We start from the raw sequence: 19,992 nt of genomic DNA, 5'->3' as shown, positions 1-19,992 counted from the left end.
ACTTCTTAATTTACATTACCAATATTGTACTGTACACTACTCAACACATATTCTCACTTGAACCCTCCCCTCTGCTTGCCTAAGCACTTAATGTCTAAACCGAATACCTCCCTCCCTAGTGCCTAAAATGAACCTCCCCACTTAATCCTCTCCTTTCCCATGAGTGCATTAACCAAACCTCCTAAACCCCTCTCCTAAACGATCGCTAGTTGTAGTAGATGGTAGTCTATGGTCATCAATTCCTATGTAGTAGCTACTAACCACATCTGATGGCTGACTCACCGCTTGGGACCCTGATTACCTGCCAGACCCTCGCACAATTGACCTGATCCGCTTCTAGGACCCTAAAGTTTTGACTTAAGATATGGAAGTCCAGCCATTGCCCCACTGCATCATTCGCAAACTGTTGACAAATGTAAAAGCTGGTGTATGACCAAGGTTTGAACTCCTTTGAATAGTAGCAGTATAGTTTTGGACCCAATGAGCCTCACTGGAGCCTTTTTTTTTTTTTTATTTATAAAAAAAAAAAAAAAGTATTACAGTTCTGTGTCTATAAACTATGGCGTTGGGCCTAAATCCACGAATGAGATTAACCACTCAAGATCAAGAGCTTAAACTCCTTGATAACATCTGCTTTATTTGCATTCCAAGTTAAAATTAGGCATTTGTCTACAGGGAATTTGGTCTTTTTTTATTAGAGTAGTTGTTTTAGAGTGAACCTGTTTTTACAAAACAGTGGTGCTGCATTACAAAAGACATACTTTTTATGATTTCTCTCTATGCCTGCACTATTATACTGCTGTCCCTGAAAGCTATAATGTAAATTGTAACCCTTGTTTTGGTTACTGTATTTCCATAATCAAGAGGCACTGGTGCGCTCTAATGCTTAATTATTTTTCTGTTTTTGCGTAAGGGTGTGTGTTGGGTGACTAGTGTGCTAGCTAGACCATTGTTTCTCCAAATTTTATTGGTATGTACCCCTTTTAAAACCCTTTGCTCACCAAGTACCCCCTGGCATAGTAAACATTATCACAAGTACCCCTTGACAAATACAGTATACATTTAATCGTAGTACATGATAATTGGTTCTAAAGCATTTCCAAGCGTTTTCTATTGCTTTTACTTAGCTAAAACACTAATTGGGTGTTTAAATAAGTATTATTTTCTAAAACTAAATTTGCTCTAATTTGTTAAGGATATCAAGCCCACGTACCCCCTGGGGTATGCGTACCACATGTTGAGAACCTAGGTGCTAGACTACTAGGAAGTCCATGTTTCTAAGGTTACTGGTACTTTATGGTGTGAAGGGTTGTAAACCAGCGCTACAATTGTTACCTGTACAAATTAGGACTCGATCCCCAGGGCAACAGTTCTGGTCACAAGCTCATTCACACTCCTCCCACAGATAAAGCGTTACTGCTGCTATGGAGAGGGGAGGTAGAGGACATTCCTGTACAGGAAGAAGCAGTTTCAGGCGGTTTGCCCAATCTAACCGGCAGATCAACTCGCATGTCTGTTGGGCTGATGTTGTGCAGTTGGCCACGTGTACAAATCGTTTGTACTTGTTTTGAATGCGGCCATATCATGCAATGCATCGTTCCGCTTGCGGAGTTGATCGTTTAGTTGCCTTGGCTGTGGGAAAATACAGTTCCTGTCAACGGGTTGTTGTGCGGTTGGTCATGTCGTCAGGTTGGTCGTGCACTTTGGGCATGCACACAAGCTTTTACACGATAAATGAGGTCACGTTTCCCCATTACCCAGAGAGCATTTCAAGAAACCAAAGTGATTGTAATCTCTACACACTGCATCCACAGGCCTTTCATGCCCAGCTTTGCAAAAGTGCGTTTGCACTCTATTTGTTTTATTTTTTATTATACTTGTCACAAACTTGCTCAATCCAAAGAAGGCTTTTACTGAAAAACAAGTAATCAGATGTTACCTGCAGTGAAAACTATGCACGTTAGTTCACAGTATTCAGTTGCCTTGCAGAATAATTCTGTATGTCAACTCACTGCCCATACAATTCTGTGGGTCTGTTCACAGTACTGCGTTGTAAGGGATCATGTTACTCTAATGCTAGGTACACACCATACAATTTTGTGTTAGATAGATGGTTCGATAGATAAATTCCAACGTCCGATTTTATTCCCGATCGTTTTTCTGATCGATTTCTAATAGGAGTGAATGGAAATAGATAAAAGATAAAAGAATTTTATCGGAAACCGATCGGAAAATCGAATCTGAAATCGATTGGACAGAAAATCGAAAAAACGCATTGTGTATCCAGCATTTAGGGTATGCACATACCATACAAATGAATTAAGACAGAAGATTGCAGTGTGCAGTTTTGAGAGACAATTTGCACCAGCAACAATTGTGCATATGTGACAACAGAAGCAGTCTGCCACGGACTTGTAAAGCAATCATCATCATCTGCTTCCAAGCTGTCACAAGCTGTCCGTCTTTAAAGCGGATCCGAGATGAAAAACCCAACTATAACAAGTAATTTGTCTATATATCTTATATAAAGTTTAGATAGTTTACACAGCATATCTAGCTGCAAACCGCTTCAAAAGTTAATGATTATTTATTCCTGTGATACGAGGGCAGCCATTTTCTGTTTGTCACAGGCTGGAGATGCTATCAGCTTGCCTGTGTGTTAATTCAGTTCACAGCCGAATCTCTCTCACCGTGCCATGCACAGCTATAGGGGTTTGGATGCGCTGTGTGAGAAAATATCACTACCGTATAATTATAATTTTATAGTGGGTTTATTAATCGACACTATAGTGAAGCTCTGCAGCTACACTCGCTCTACTTTCATTTAAATCAAGATTTTAGCACCTCAGAAAATGGAGAGGGTTTTGACATGGAATGAGGTAACCTCTAGTTGTCTTCTCCTTATGTAACCACCTTCTATTCTTGAGGTTTGTAACGGGACTGCTTATTGTAGCTCACTGAAAAATAGATGGAAGCCAGCCAGGCTGTGTGGATGGGTGTCTGAGCTTGCAGTAAAAAGCTGTACTTTATTTGCATTTATGTTTATTTTAAATGCAGTATGCCCTTTTGAATGGTTTTTACCTCCTCCTGTTAAATGAATTACCATGTTATAGTACTAACAACTGTCGGAGTAGCTTTGTTACTACCAATGTCTTTTGGAGCATGTTGTATAATGCTGGGAATGCACGGTTCGTTTTTGAGCCATTTAGATGGCTTGATAGATAATTTCCGACACGTCCGATCTCCTGCCAAATTGTTTCGCCGCTCAATTCCGCATTCGAATGAGTGGGAGAATCGAGCGGCAGAATTTGTTTGCCCAGCATTAGATGTGTAATTCATGTCTAATAAAACTTAATTCCAACTCCGATTCCCTAAATTATTCCTGTACATTGTAAGTTTTTATGAAAATGCACAGATCACTTGTATATTAACATTTATAGATTCAGCTTTTGACTATAGGAAGGGATTTTGCAGGTGACCTTACTTGCTTGTACCTTTGTACCAACATTGGTGAGATCCACGTACAATGTAACAGCAGCACAACACACTATAGTGTCTATGCAAAGTGTTGTAGTGCGCTCTCTAATATGCAGGAGTGATCACTGATAAATTTCCCTTTTTTCTGTAAAGTGGAAGTGCAGATGTTCGAGTATCTGTTTATGGCCAATTTTTGTTGCAGTTGTGTACTTGGCCTTGACCATGCCACAGCTTAAAGTGGAATTAAGCTCAATATTACATTTTTGTTCTAAAACCTTAAACACAGTAAAAAAAAGAATGAGACACTATATTAATGACCTAATGTCATTTGAATGCACATTTACATCTCACTGAAGTTAATATTTTGCAGTCTTCTGGACAAATTATCAGACAGACTTGTAATTAGAGAGCAAATAAGGAGAGAAAGTTCTCTAGTTCCCCCCCTGAATACTACAGACATGTTTGTGCCTTGTTTACAGGGCTTAGAGACCCCGAGCCGAAGCTCTGGTTCAAAAACTGATACCATGAAGAGAGGGAAGCCTCGGGATCCTATTGAGGCTTCCCTCAGCTGTCTGGTGTCCCCATTGGCGAGCGTGGACCCCCTCCACATCATGGCCTCGTGGCTCCTTTTCCACATTCCTTGCTGCTCAGTAGAAGCTTGAGTCTGCCTGCCCTACAGCTCAGTCGCCTACTGCGCAGCCATGAATGCGGAACTGCGCAACACGGGTTTTGTGAAATCCCCTATAGATTATTAGGCTCCGGTGGGGTGTGGTAAATTTACAGCGTCGCCTCAGTGTGAAAGGGCCCTTCGAGTTAGTGGCATAGATTAAATTTTTAATGTTTCATCCCACTGTAAAATGTACCTGAAGGGGGGAAAAATGTGCCCCTAGGGGGTATTTATCTAGGGAGGGTAAAGCCTCTGGATCCTAAAGAGGCTTACCTCGTCCTCCTCAGCAGAGGCAATACAGTGGGCAGCACGGTGGCATAGTGGTTAGCGCTGGCGCCTTGCAGCGATAGGTCCCCGGTTCGAATCCCAGCCAGGTCAAATTTAAGGAGTTCTCCGGTAGGCCTGAAAGATAAGATAAGATAAGAAATTGCGAGTAAGAGAGGCCTTTTGGATTTTACAGATGGGAACCAGGGAACCGCAAGGCTTAAATGCCAGGTGGGATATTAACTTTATATATTGATATCGTTTTAATTAATTTTGCTATGTTGTACAATTCTGTATTTTTGTACTTTTGCATTTTAGCTGCTGTATTTCTTACTAATTTATGTATAGAAATTTTGTGATGGTGGACATATATACGTTTTTGCAGACTGTGTTCCTGCACCTTTAAATCTTAACTAAGGTTGATCTTGTATGATCCTAAGAGTGCACGCCCTTTTGGGCGGTTTTTGTAGTATATATGGCCCACCAAGATGTCAGTATGTTTAGGCTATGAGTAAGGATATGATCCGAAACATGTCAGCCATTTATTGTTTTGTGAGTTGGATTTGAATTAATAAAAACCCTTGGACCTTACCTGCGGGTGTGCGGATTTCATCTTCTTTGCATCTTGATCTGCCGCCTGGTTTCCAGCAACCTGCATACGGTAATAGAGGTAGAGCGGTCTTTCTACTAAAAAAGAATTTAAACCAAAATCGCGATCACCAAGATCACAATTTTAGAATCGTCAAAGTGGCGATTATCGCGATCGCATCATTTCCACATGGGGAAATTCAAAGAAGCGGCTTCAAACTTCCACAAAGTACCGGTGCTTGCGCCCCGGCATTGGACATACCTTCCGCACGAGTCCAACGATGTCCTCGCCATCTGCCGGCTCTTGTGCTTGACAAAACTCCGTCACTTGACATACAGGAAGTATTCCGTGCATTCGAGCCTGCAGGAGGCGAAGTGGATAAACGGGCATCGCTAGACTTGTGCTTGAAGCTATGTCCAGAACTGATGCAGCTTGGGGGACAGAGTGGGCACAGAGACACACAGGAGACACAGAGAGTGACAGAGAGAGAAATAGAGCGGGAACAGAGACACAAAGGGGGCAAGAGAGAGACCCAGAGGAGGTATAAAGAGGCAAAGGGGGCACAAAGATAGACAGGGGGACAGAGGAAGAACAAACAGGCACAGAGGGGGAACAAAGCTTGATTTGAAGGAAATCGTGAATCAAATCGAAATCGCAATTTCGGACAGAAATCGCTCAATAAAATGTTTTCCTAAAATCGTTCAGGCCTATTCTCCGGTTTCCTCCCACATCCCAAAAACATACAGATAAGTTAATTGGCTTGCCCTTAAATTGGCCCTAGACTAGGAAACCTGCACCACACGATAGATACATAGACATATTACTAGGGTAGGAACAGTTAGTGACAAGATAATATATATGCTGTACAGCACTGTATAATATGTCGGCGCTATATAAATACTTAAAGTGCTGGGACCCCCGAAAGTCTGTTGTCTGCAGGTGTGCAGGGAGCCTAATACAGATTCATGCATATTTTACAATCTGTAGCATGCCTGTTGTATTTTTTTTTTTTTCTGCAACCCTGCAGTTTTGTTGTGCTGTGATAAGTTATGGTGATTCCAAGTAACGTTGGCTTGCCACTGATTGGCTAAAGCCTTCCAACATGCTAAAATAATTCATTTGCTTATGTTCCATGACTCTTGCGCCATTCAAACAGCAAAACTGATTGACCTTTTATACTTGTATTTAGCTGTTCATTGTGTAAGTATAATCTGTCTGTTATGAAAGTCTAATATCTGCAATGTGTCATTTTTAGGTGACATACAGCATGTTTGGTGCTTCAAGAAAGAAGTTTGTAGAAGGAGTCGAAAGTGACTACCATGACGAGAATATGTATTATAGCCAGTCCTCGATGTTTCCGCATCGGTCGGAAAAAGATGTATGTTATTGATTTTATCCCTTTCCTGTTCTTCCAATGTCTTTTTGCCCCCCCCCCCCAATTTCTTAGTAGATAGTTGTATGCTTACCAGAATATCATAAACTGTCTTAATTCTTTATATTTTAGAAGGAATTAAAGGTAATTGATTTTATATGATCTTTCTTTGTAGATGCTGGCATCTCCATCACCATCCGCATCGGGTCAGCTGTCCCAATTTGGGGCTAGTTTATACGGGCAACAAAGTAAGACCTTTGTGTGTTATTTTTCTTATTTGCTTCATGGTATTTGATATATGCATGTTGGATATCACTTATTTTGAGTGATGTATTTATTCTGGTACATTCACAGAGGGTGTTGTGAGCCACACACTGATGCAATGCCATAAGGAGACACACATTTCCCACTCTAATGATCTGTTTGTTCAGTCCTCATTACTACTGATTAGTGGTTCCAGTACTTTGGAATATCTAAGTAAATCTGCATTAATGTTCATAACCCAGATGTTAATGACAGTGCTGTAGCATGTGATTTTCTGCCCATTGTGATCTCTTCAGTAAAACTCATCTATAACCTTAAAATCTATGACAGTTGTAATGACTGTTTAACTTTTTAGGGCCAAATTTTTTCTGCCACTGGGAAAGTGTGCCTTCCCCAGACTCGCAGGCTATGCAGAGTGGCGCAGGGAGCGTTTTTATATTTACCTGGCTGGATTGGCTTCTTCTCTTCCTTTACCCATGGCAGTACAATCCCGGCATCCTCTTCTGAGTTCCAATCACAGGGTATTACAGTGGACCGGATTGGAATTTCAGCATTGCCGCGCCACCTGGTGGTGGAAGAGGGGTGATGGAAAAGTCTCTTCCATCACCCCTCTTCCACCACCGGGTGGGGCTGCACCGCTGACGCTTTATAGCCCCAATCGCATGTAAAGACGTGTTTGGAAGTCAGATATTGGGAGTGTATCGCCTCGGATAGAGGAGAGAAGAAGCTGATCCAGCCATCTGGCCAGGTAGTTATAATAACGCTTCCTGCATCGCTCTGCATAGCTGCACTAGGCAGCAAAACTATTTATGTCGGCTCCAGATGCCTTGCCACGTGTTGTCTAAAATCAGACAACTCGACAAGGCTGCTGAAAAGTTAAGATTGATTGTGTCACTACATTGGTAGGGGTGGGACATATGCATTTAATAATTATTGGCTTTACTTATTTTATAATATACACAAAACAAAACATGAGGAGAATATACTTTTCAGTATATAAAGCCACATAGTGAGAAAATAGTAGCCATTCTCCATTCCCCCATCCTTTTATTTAGAGACATTTGCAAATTACAGTTTACCTTTTACAACGTCTATGTTTTGTAAAGCCTTCTCTGTGGAGCATTATATTTGTAGTCTTGAGAGGGCAGGTCCACTAGATACATTTCTTACACATAATTGTTAAAAATTAGACAAGCGGTAATTCGTCCCTTTGCCAGCGTTGGCACCCCAAATAAAAGCAAATTTGGCTTTATTAGAATCTTCCAAGGTTCCATCCTAATGTAAAAGTCTGGCTGATTGATGCAAAATGGAGGGCAGAGCATCTCTAGAAACTTACCTGAGGAAGTTTACTTGTAAGCTCCCCATGACTGCCGTGAAATAAACAACTGGTCGGCCGCGAATAATTTCTTTAAAAAAACTGTCCTAATGACTGTAAAAGACAGCAGTTATTGGCTTATCCACCCTAGCAGATCGGTTCATATGATAATGTGCATTTAAGATGCAGGTAATTCAATAGGTTGAAAGGACCTCTTGAGCTCAGAGAAGTACACCTTTCCTTTAAGGGTACCTGAGCTGACCTGTAACTAGACTAGCTAAATATGCTGTTTTTTGTCATTAACCTATTCGCTAAACTTTTAGTCTTGCTTCTTTTTCCCCCAAGCCCGCCCCCACTTTTCCTGACATCATTGTGGGAATGTTTGTAGATAAATGGGGCAGTCTGGCAGAGAAATGCACAAGAATAAGACAAGACAAATAACATTTATATCATGCTTTTCTCCTGGCGGACTCAAAGCGCCAGAGCTGCAGCCTCTAGGACGCGCTCTATAGGCAGTAGCAGTGTTAGGGAGTGTTAAGGTCTCCTACTGAATAGGTGCTGGCTTACTGAACAGGCAGAGCCGAGATTCGAACCCTGGTCTCCTGCGTCAGAGGCAGAGCCCTTAACTATTACACCATCCAGCCACTACGGAGTGGATGGACCTTTGGCTCAATAAAGGACAGCAGTTTGGCAGTGGATGGGGGAGTGTACCCAGACTGTATAACTGTTACTATTTAATGTACTTTACAAAAAAAAGCCCTTTCTGAGACTGATTAGGTAGACTGTAGTAACTATTTAATGTACTTTACAAAAAAAAGCCCTTTCTGAGACTGATTAGGTAGACTGTAGTAGTGGAAAATCGCATTTCGAAAGCTGTAAAATTTGCTCAGGACTTTAGCTAAAGGTGTTAGAAAGGCACTGGAGCCGAAGAGGTTAATGCATTAGGACTTCTCGTTTCCCTGCACCTGCTGTCATGTAGTCTGAGAATGGTGTGAAGCTTCAGGAAGGGGGCTGGCTTTGCTTCACAGCAGATGCATGCAGTATTATCTGTTGTCATGGAGGAACATGTGCTACCACTAACATGGCTGAAATCATGTGTAATAACCTCTTTTTATCCATATGTACTGTAGGGTTTCTTTTTAAGCCTGACACTTTTTAATACATATTAGATGTTACCTACATTTGTAGTGAAGAGTGACATACGTAGTTTGAACATGCATTGTATAAATGTTATGTATGAATAGTATATACTCCTATACAATCTTTTTGTAGGTCATCTCCTCAGGTGATTATGTTAAAGTACCCTTAGTTTTCAGATTGTTGTATGGTTTTGGTTTGCTTGATGAGGTCTGGAAAGTTGCTCTGTACAAAGCTAGAAATCAAATGTATTATTGCTGTAGCAGCTCTCCAGCTTGTGTGTTTTACAGCAGTAACACATTCATTCCACATGGAGGAGGGATGCTAACTGCATACTGTCTGTTGGGGTTAATCACTCCCATTTCAGTAGCAATGCAGACAGACATGCAAGGTAGCTATCACAATAAAACGTGCAGAGCTTGAGAGTAGTGGTCTGCACACACACCAGAGTAATTGCAGGTATGTCTGTTTAATACATCTTGTACCTGAAGTGAGATAAACATAGGTACATATAGTACTTGTCCTAGTAAGAAGTTGTCTGAAGTCCCTTTCTGTTTTCTCGTACAGCAAGTGTTTAAAAAAAAAAGAAATTACTAGACAAATGAGCTCCTCAACAGCTTTTGAAATCGGGTTGCTGGCCTGAAAAGTGAAAAGGCAACACCACCTTATCTGAAAAGATGTGTGATAAAGTTTCAGTGCTGGACAGTTGATGACAGGTTTACTTTAAAATGTTTAAAATATACAGATTGTTGCGAACACCTATTTCTCAGTGTGTGTTGAAAAGCCGTTAATAGGTGAACTGTTGATACATTAAGAAAGCCAAAGCCTGCAGCTGCTGTGTGCTTTTGTACAGCTTCCCTTTCACTGAGCTGTGTATGTTTATTATTTTACAGGTGCACTAGGCCTTCCAATGAGGGGAATGAGCAACAATACGCCTCAGCTAAATCGCAGCTTATCACAAGGCACTCAGTTACCAAATCACGTAACACCAACCACAGGGGTACCAACAATGTCACTTCATACACCACCATCTCCGAGCAGGTACTGGGTGATTTCAGGACTCCTGTCTATATCTATGCATTTACTATTATACTATGGTGCTTTCATAGGCTTGTGCAGTGGGGCTGTTCTGCCTAGACTATCCAAGTTGGAGGACAGTGTAAGAACATAAGTGATCCAGAAAACTTAGCATGGGTTTAAATAATGTACTGCTATGAGATGTGAAAAATTTGCTACCCTTGTATTGGGTCCTAGAGGTAAGTGAAGCAGCAGTTGCACTATACTGCAGTTTTATAAAACCGTTCTCACTAACTCCACAAGCAGCGTTATGGTTTGCAGTGACCGAGATAAGGGTTGCAGACTTATGCCACTTACTAGCAGACATTTTAATAAACCAAACCTCAGGTTGCTGGATCCCTTAGGTTCTTCAGCATTGAAGAATCTTAGTAAATGGAGTGTGTACATGAACAATTTCCTGACACTATTGTACTCCTAGCTGAATAAGGTATATTCTCATGTAAATGCCTCTGAGTTATATTATTAGGGTTGGTGAATTCTATATATGCATTGAGAGTGAAAAAGACAAGTTCTCCGAAACCAAGCTGCACCTGTCTTGCATGTGGCTGCAGGAAAGGGCAATTGTGCCAAAGAAAGGTCACACACTGTGCAATTACATCTGCAGCACACATGCACAGGAGTGGAAAACTAAATATCAGTTCCACATATTGCAATACATGTTAGCCTGCAGACGCCTCCCTGCTATCTCGTATCCCCACCCTAACCTCTTTCAGGAGTGCTGCCCAGCATTGGGAACAGGTATGTAGTAATGCTTTGGTTTCAGTGTCTCCTCCCTCCCCCCCCCCCTTTTTTTTTCCAGGTAAGTAGTTTTTCGTTGCATTTTTTTGTGCCTCACTGGCTAAAAAGCCTTAGGCACTGCAATGTCTTTCTACTGCCCCTCTTTATTTTTGGTTATTGCCTCTCTTTATTCCTGGTAAGCTAGCTCCCAGGCCCTCATGCACACCGTGTTTTCAATTGGCTGAAGAAGCCTTATGTAAAAGGCAGGTGCAGCCTTGTTTCAGAGCTCTTCCATTCTAATCTACATGCAATCATTTGGTGAATTCTATAGGCCCATATACACGTTGGATTTCCGTGAACGACGGGTCGTTTTAACGTCCCGTCGTTCGCCTAAATCGGGCGTGTGTACAGACTGTCGTTCGCTTGATAAGAGTAAGTTTGAGCGATCCGCCGGGCGGATCGCTCAAACTCGCTCTTATCAAGTGAACGACAGTCTGTACACACGCCCGATTTAGCGGGCAAACGACAGGACGTTCAAACGACCCATCGTTCACTGAAATCCGTTGTGTGTATGGGCCTTATGTCACTGGTAGATTGAGCGTTTTTTAATTTTGACTCCAGCACTGCATTATATACTTTCAAGCCTCCCCTCCACTAGATCCGCGATACCACCTTGCGGGCAATTTGCTTCTTGTGCAGTACACTGAATTAAATAAGGCAGTTGTAAAGAATGTGCGAACTTTCTCTTGATTTTAAGCCATTAAAATTGCTTGTGTAGTCCAGTCCTTCAACACTGCCCATTGTAATCTGTGAACTGTTGTTTTCCAGGGGCATTTTGCCGATGAATCCCAGGAATATGATGAACCACTCCCAGGTTGGACAGGGAATTGGAATGCCAAGCAGGACAAACAATATGAGCAGTTCAGGGTTAGGTAGTCCAAATAGAAGCTCACCCAGCATAATATGTATGCCAAAGCAACCGCCATCCAGACAACCGTTTACTGTGAACAGGTAAGCATTTTTGAACAGTTTGTATTGGCAGAGAATGCAAACTTTCTTAATTTTGCAAGTGGAGGAAGCTTACACATGCTTTTGGCAAACTATACTGCAAAGTTTTTGGTGCGTTCTATTTAGGGCTCGTTTCCACTGTTGCGGTGCGGAATCACCTGGATTCCACCGCAGAAGAAATCACATGCAGCTGCGTTTCTGCATGCGGATTTAGCTGCGATTTCGCATGCGATTTCACATGGCAAGGAGCCAGGCGAATTTAACCATGTCATTGCCTGAGTAAAGCTCCATAGCAAACCATGCGAAATCGCACGCAAAATTGCGGGGAAATCCGCATGACAAAGCCGCATGCGATTTCCCTATTAAATGCATTAGCTGCGATTCGCCCGCATTCCTCCCGCACGCGAAATCTGCCGTCTCTGCCGTGCAGATTTCTGCCGCACTGAAAAATGCTCCCGCCGCCGCACGAGTGGAAACAGCCCCATCCACTTACATTGACTATGCGAATCCGCATGCAGTGCCCGCATGCGGATTCGCTATAGTGGAAACGAGCCCTAAAAGGCCAATAAATTAATTTAACTAGTATATACTTTGGAATTTGTATAGTTGTTAAATAACCAAAGAGAGAATTACTTTTCCTGTGCATTTCCACTGCAGTTAGGCTAAGTGATAAAGTACCCCTGAACTGGGTGGTGGATTTACATGCTTTTAATGTTTTATGTCACAGCACCATCCTCAGTCCAGCACAGTCCATTTTTCACCAAAAGCCAGCCTTATTTGGGCACATTCAATTTTGATTGGACAATTGTATCACTCCCATGGAAATGTGGAACTCCGCTCAATACCTCCGTCTATCGACAGTGCAGAAAACAGGCTGCCAAGACCTCAGATCCAAGGATGTAGAAAGTGAAGTCCGCACGATGTCGATGAAATCACTATGGCTTTATTCAATAGTTACACATACAAGCTAAGAACCAGCACCACATGCTGACATGTTTCGGGCGTTACACGCCCTTAATCATAGCATGATAACGCCCGAAACATGTCAGCATGTGGTGCTGGTTCTTAGCTTGTATGTGTAACTATTGAATAAGGCCATAGTGATTTCATCGACATCGTGCGGACTTCACTTTCTACATCCTTGTATCACTCCCATGTAGTATAAGGACCAACAGATTTTGAATGCTATGAACATATTGTGTAGGCAAGCACTCATACTACATGGAGGTGATAGTTATCCAGTCATTGGCCAATCAAAATTGGATGTGTGTATGCACCCTTAAACTGTTGAACCAAGATTTGCGTATTAGATTTGTTTTGCCAATAACTAATTCCTCACTAGCAATGAGCAGAAATTTTGCTAACATGCACATTTTCACTGAGGTTTGCATATATTAATACACTTTTTTTACTTGTCCTCCAACAATATGTGTAAGTAGTGTGTACCAATGCATGTGCTGACCTCAGGTTTGCACACAGCTGGACATGCTGAGTTGGATTCTTGCAAACAATGATTTCACATCCCAGTGACTTTGCAGCTACATATGATCTCCAGCCTGCCACTGACATTTAATTAGCAAAGTGTATCAGGCTACAACATGACAGACTTCAGTGGTTCATGCATGCAGCATGATGGTAGCTGGTAATTTTTGCAAGCAGATTCAACATTTTAATTCTGGTCTGCATACAGACAGATGTGTTGGAGATCAACTTGATGTATATCTGTATATACAAGTGAAGTTGTCAAGGTCTACCTGCAATGGTACACTGTGTCTTATACTTACGTGGGGCTTCCTTCAGCCCCATGAGGACCGTGGGCTCCCTCGCCGTCCTCCCCACTCGTTGTCCCGTGGTCACCTTTGGTATCTTCTTCAGTTGGGGCATGTAGTGGAGTTCTGTGCATGTGCAGCGGCTGAGAGCATTCTGCGCCTGCGCAGTAGTACTGAGAGTGTGTCGCTCAGGAGCATGACTGGGAGTGCGCATACTGAGAGCACCATGACTGAAGGAGATACCGTAGATTACCCTAGGACAATAGAGCGGCCGGGGAGGACAGTGATCGAGCCCATGGTCCTCATGGGGGAGGAAGCCCCAGGTAAGTATAAATTAGGCACAATTAAACTTCTCAGGTTCTCTTTAATAATTTTTATTTGGTAAATGTGTTTTTTGTTTAGTAAGTGTGTGTGTGTTTTAATTTAAATATTTACTTTACTGTCTTTGCATTATCATTTTATGACTGACCTATGTTTGTTTTACTACACAGTATGTCTGGGTTTGGTATGAACAGAAATCAGGCATTTGGTTTAAACAATTCCTTATCGAGTAACATTTTTAATGGAACAGGTAAGATTTGTTTTTTCATGCTGTTTATTAAAACCATATATCTTTTAAACCATAAATATTCTAGTGTACATTAAGCTAGCAATAGCTTCTGATGAGATTAAATGTATCCTTCCTCTTGGGTAGCAACTGATTTAATTATAGTCATAATTTGTCTAGGGTTGTTAAGAAGCTAAATAAAAATCAATCAATCTCTAGTGAATTGCTTGGTAAGTGCCTCATCGGTTATTAAAAGGCTTAACAGTTTATATGCCCAGACTAACGTGCTATTGAAATATTTCCAGGATTTATTATTCATATTGTTGCAAGAAAGCATTAATATTGTCATCCAACATAGCAGCAAATAAATTGTGGGTAAGAGGGAAATATTTATACCAGTGGTGGTGTTTTCCTTTTGTCTTTTTCATAAATGTGTAAGTTGAATGCATAATGTGGCACAGTGTAATTAGATTAATTGGGTTTCTGCTTGCCCCCTCTATACTACTTGTTCACTCTTTTTTTTTTTTTTTTTTGATCTTTTAAGTGTTTACAATGGAACCTCTTTTTCCTGCATTAGAGTATTTCTGCTGCTTCCTTTCTCCACATTTCTGGCCTAGCTTAGCAGCCAAAGGCTTCTATTCACAAAGCATTAATGCACAAAATGTCTGATTTTACCGAACATTTATGCAAAATGTCAATTCATAAAGGCTGTCACCACATGGCAAGCAAAAATTGCCAACCAGTGAGGTAAATGTCTGACTTGTGCAGGAAATAACTCGACACGTCAGTAAATGTCAATTTATGAAGATTAGGACATGGTGTAAAGCCAAGTAACGTGCAGTGATTAACTTCCATTTCTGATGTGTTGGAAAGCATGTGGTAGCCTATGACTCACAGAAGCAGAGAGGGATAACCCATGGCTGACAGAAGCGGAGAGCCAATAGGAATAGCCTCCCTCTCCTGCAAGTCCCTCTGATTTGCTCCGATACCTCCTAGGGAGGGTCAAGCTTCTCTACTCCCCAGGCAGCAGAGGAGAGAGTCGGCACAAAAGAGATTTCACCTGCAGCCCTTCAGACATTTAACCCTTTACGGATACTGGGATGCCTTTTACTATTAACCTACCTGGCTTTAGGCTTATTTCCAGATTTTAGGGTCTTAAAGTGGTACAATTGTTTTATAAGCTTTTATGCTGGGCATACACTGGGCGATCCGATCGACTCCCGCCTCGCCTGCGCGTGCGCCCGGATCGATTCCCGCTCGTCCCCGCCGGCGCTTCTTATCTTCCGCTCGATTCGCTGCTATTGTCCGCCCCCGGGTATTGAGCGCGGAATCGATCCCCGCGGTCATCGGACACGACGGATATTATCAATTGAGCCATCAGCGGCTCGATTGATAAGCCTGCGTTGAGCCGTGTATGCCCAGAATTAGACCCTAAAAATCATACGACTAGATAGATCTTTGGTAGCACTGTTTCACCACTTAACGACCGCCTAACGCCGATAGGCGTCGGGCATGGAAACTGCCGCTCGATTGAGCGGCCTTTCCATGCCAGTTCACGGAGGCTGTCTCCGTGAACAGGCGGAGAGCCGCCGATCGCGGCTTGCCAGCGAACTGTAAACAGGCGGGGAAGAAATTCCCGCTGTTTACATTACATTGTGGATGTGCATAAAATAAACTAAACTTTATGACTAGAATCACTCAGGTCCAAAACCTACAAAAATGCCCCAAGCATTACCAAATATATCAACATGGCATCATGCCATCGTCCTCATCATTTGAAACAAGACTTCAATGGTTAAATGCAAGGTTTCACTCTGTTGCTTGGTTAATAGGCAATACCAAAAGTTCTGATTGATTTTTACACTTGTTGTCAACATTTCATGGGACATATGTTAGTGCCTTACTTTGCTTATCCAGTTGGCCTGAAGGCTAGGCTAGGGAACCATTGGGCTGTCTCTTGGCAACATTGCATTTTCCCTTAGGAAATAACAAACATTGCAGTTGAACATGTCGGTAACAGTGTTTGGCCCTGGTATACTCAGTTTTTACCCTGTGAGGAACTTCCTGCCTCTCCTAACCTTTTTTTATAGGAAGGTACTTATTAATTGTTAGATCTGAATAAGCATACACAGTCACTGTCTGCAGGGTGGACTATCAGCTGAAACCATCACCAAGCATAGTTTCTGCTGTGAAGTATGTTTATACAGAACTTAGTCAGAATATATCACTAGCAGAGTTTTGTCTGTGTGTTTGTTTTAATTTTGTTTTCTAATCCTACGTTTACCATTTTGTGTAATAGATGGAAGTGAAAATGTGACAGGATTGGACCTTTCAGATTTCCCAGCACTAGCAGATAGAAATAGAAGGGAAGGAAGTGGTAACCCTACTCCTTTAATAAATCCGTTGGCTGGAAGAGCTCCGTATGGTAAGCTGGTTATATTACACAGTTATTTGTGTGTTGTGGACTATAGTGGGTAGAATTGGGAGGTTCTTGAAATTATGAATTTATTATGATGGTCACTCCAGGTAACTTTCTATTTGTATGAATAACCATATCCTGGTTTCTTCTGATGTCCTGACAATGATAATTGAGCAGCATCTGTAATAAGTCACTGAAAGTAGCCTAGTATACAACTTTAGTGGTCGTGTATTTGTACAAGTTTAGTGATGGCGTATTTGTACTTAAGTATAACTTAAAATTAGGCGCTCAGTACTTGTATTACTGATTTTGCTTTTCTTCTTAAAGGAAATTGTAAGTGAAATTTAAAGTGGCCAGTAACTTACCTTGGGCTTCTTTCAGGCCCCTGAAGTCCTGCTGGTCCCTTGCTGTCATTCTGCGATTCCGTGTTCTTATGTCCCCCCTTTGAACGCTGCATGCGCAGAGCCGTGCGACTCCATAGCGCTCCCCTGACCAGGAGTGTTCTGTGTTCGCGCAGCAAGTAAAAACTGCTACAGTACTGCGCAAATGCGAAGTGGCTGGCGACTTGCCAAGTCGTCCAGCTTATGGATTGAGACACTCGGGGAACGGATCAACCTGGAATGATGGCAAGGGACCAGGAGGACTTCAGGGAGCTGGAAGAAGCCCCAGGTAAGTAACTAGCTACTTTACTTTTCAATTTTCATTCCCTTTAAAGAGGAACTCTATTGAAAATAAAATAATGAAAAACGTGTGCTTAATTTGTACAGAAATTAAGTATAAATGATTTAGCCAGTGTTTGCCCATTGTAAAATCTTTCCCCTCCCTGATTTACATTCTGACATTTATCACATAGCGACATTTTAACTGCTGGCAAGTGATGTCTGTGGAAGGAGATACTGCTTGCTTTTTTGGCAGTTGGAAACGGCTGTTATTTCCCACAATGCAACAAGGCTCCCACAGTGTGATGTCAGTACTTCAGTGTTGTGAGGCGCTGGCATCACACTGTGGGAGGGGTTTCACCACAAAATCAGCCATACAGAGCCCCCTGATGATCCATTTGAGAAAAGGGATAGATTTACAGTTAGTTTCTCTTTAACCACTTAAGTACCGCTGTTAAACACCTCGAGTGACCTGGCCTTTTTTCACTAAATAGGCCACTGCAGCTTTAAGGCCTCCCTGCAGGGCCGCACAACTCAGCACACAAGTGATCTCCCCTCCCCCCGCTTTCTCCCCACCAACAGAGTTTTCTGTTGGTGGGGTCAGATCGCACCCAGGTGTGTTTGTTTATTTTTTGTAAAAAAAAAATATATATATATATATAATTTTTTTTTTTTTTTTTTTTTTTTTAATTAAAGTTTGCTATTTTTCTTTATTAATTTAATTCCCCTCCCTCCCCCTGTCTGCCTATCACAGCGATTAGCTGGGGGGCAGCCGTGTCTTGCGGCTGTACCCAGTACAGTGCTGCCTTAGGTCGCATCGCTGTACATAGGTATTAGACGGCAAAACCGTTGTTTCGCTGTCTAACAGTCTCCGAGTGGCGATCGCCACCGATGGGAGACTGGAGGCGGAGCTCCGTCATCAGAGCGGAGATGAGTGCGCACGCTCTCCTGAAAAGCCCATTCCCAGCAGTTCACGCCAATCGGCGTGGAGCGGTCCTGGGGCTGCCGCACTGCTCACGCCAATTGGCATTGAGCAGTCAGCAAGAGGTTAAATGTAACCTTCCAGTATTTTTCTGAATTAGTTATACTAAATACAAGTATGTGTACACTAACACTAAAAGCTTTTAAATCAGCACAGCACTGACTCTATAAAGTGATTGTTTCACTTTAATTGTATTTGAAATGCATTGTAAGATTCAGAAATGCTTCATGCCTCTTTCACAAACACTGCCCACAGGCTTTGGATCCTTTGTCTGTCAGCTGCTCACGTGAACTCGCTGGGTGCTAGCAAGTCCTCGACATAGGCAGTGGCATGGCAAACGCACCTAAATGTGTGATGAGGTGATTTTCTAATGCCATGTAACCACACAGTGTGAGCTTCTGACACGCTTGGCTACAAACTCTGCCATTTGGCAGTATTAAATTGCAGACTGAAGGCACTTGTTGGCCAGCAGATTGGAAGCTGAACTGCATAAAGGACACAATTATGATGTGTCCTTAAAGAGAATTTGAAGTTGTGCTTTTTTTTTTTTTTTTTTTTTTTTTTTTTTTTTTTTTTTTACACTACCTACCTAATGAGAGGGAAGGCTCTGGGTCCTAATGAGCCTCCCCTTTCCTCTCATGGTCCCCATATTCCAGCGCTGGCTCCTCCTCTTCCTTCAAATCTCCCACTGCGGGAGGCTTCTGAATTCTTTGAGAGCCCGAGTGCTCCTGAAGATGGACATCTCTGTACTGTGCATGCGCGAGTGCACAAGAGAGCATGCTTGCGTGTATGCAGTACTGAGTGGCCCTGAAGGCAGCGGCAGAGAGCCAGAGGTGGAATACGGGGACCAGGATAGGAAAAGGAAGGCTCTATAGGACCCAGAGCCTTCCCTCCTCTTAGTAAAGTAAAAAATAAATTCACTCTCTCTTTTTAACCTCCCTTATGATTATTTCTAGATTTATGGTCTATTTATGGACTATTTTTTTCACAAGCTTTTAGACTCTAAAAATAAGGATAAAGCAGACAAAAGAAAACATACCAGAGAGATCTGCAGCAGCTCCTGCATATAATGCTCTCAGGCTCAGGATTACCGCTCTGAGCTGCAGATTTCCATGCCGAGCCTGACTGGGGGTTACCTGCTTAGGACAGTGATCTGCAAACTTGGCTCTCCAGCTGTTAAGAAACTACAAGTTCCACAATGCATTTGCCTTTATAAATCATGACTGTGGCAGTCAGACTCTTGCAATGCATTGTGGGACTCGTAGTTCCTTAACAGCTGGAGAGCCAAGTTTGCAGATCAGTGGCCTGGGAGGTTAAAGAGGACCTTCAACCCAGGATTAAACTTCATCCCAATCAGTAGCCAATGCCTCCTTTCCCACAAGAAATTCTTTCATGTCTGCCAGCAATAAAGATGATGATCTTTCATGTGCATATTATGTTACGAGATGGGAACTATGAGATAAAAACCACCCAAAGTATTTTTAATGTTGTTTCTATGTACATTAGCCCTATGTTGGAAGGAGGTAGAGTAAAGCCTAATGCTTTCAGCATGCCAAGTGTACTGATAGTGGAACAAGTGCCCCAAATGAGTATTTGCTTAGGTAGTGGGAAGCCTCTGGATATTCCCCCTCCTCCTCTTCACTGCTTCAGTGCTGGGACCCCCTGAAGCCCAGCAACAAAGGCTTGTCAGCTTAGCTTGGCTGCACTATGCAGACAACACATGGGTGCG

At 42.3% G+C, this 19,992-nt stretch overlaps 1 protein-coding gene across 3 annotated transcripts in view; it reads left to right on the top strand.

The window, feature by feature from the left end:
* The window catches only part of CNOT2 (CCR4-NOT transcription complex subunit 2), a 96,899-nt gene that overhangs the window by 39,474 nt on the left and 37,433 nt on the right, over positions 1 to 19,992 (top strand). For all 3 annotated transcript variants that reach the window (XM_068276685.1, XM_068276683.1, XM_068276684.1), the window contains 6 exons: positions 6,253 to 6,375; positions 6,545 to 6,617; positions 9,979 to 10,126; positions 11,708 to 11,890; positions 14,148 to 14,227; positions 16,503 to 16,628. In XM_068276685.1, the coding sequence (XP_068132786.1) occupies positions 6,265 to 6,375; positions 6,545 to 6,617; positions 9,979 to 10,126; positions 11,708 to 11,890; positions 14,148 to 14,227; positions 16,503 to 16,628 (721 nt within the window). In that variant the 5' untranslated portion in view covers positions 6,253 to 6,264. The remainder of the gene's footprint in view (positions 1 to 6,252; positions 6,376 to 6,544; positions 6,618 to 9,978; positions 10,127 to 11,707; positions 11,891 to 14,147; positions 14,228 to 16,502; positions 16,629 to 19,992) is intronic.

This window comes from Hyperolius riggenbachi, chromosome 3 (genome assembly GCF_040937935.1).
Source record: "Hyperolius riggenbachi isolate aHypRig1 chromosome 3, aHypRig1.pri, whole genome shotgun sequence".
In the NCBI taxonomy this organism is placed as follows: domain Eukaryota; kingdom Metazoa; phylum Chordata; class Amphibia; order Anura; family Hyperoliidae; genus Hyperolius; species Hyperolius riggenbachi.
Note: the sequence above shows the minus strand (reverse complement) of the source record. Positions and strands in the feature narration are given on the sequence as shown.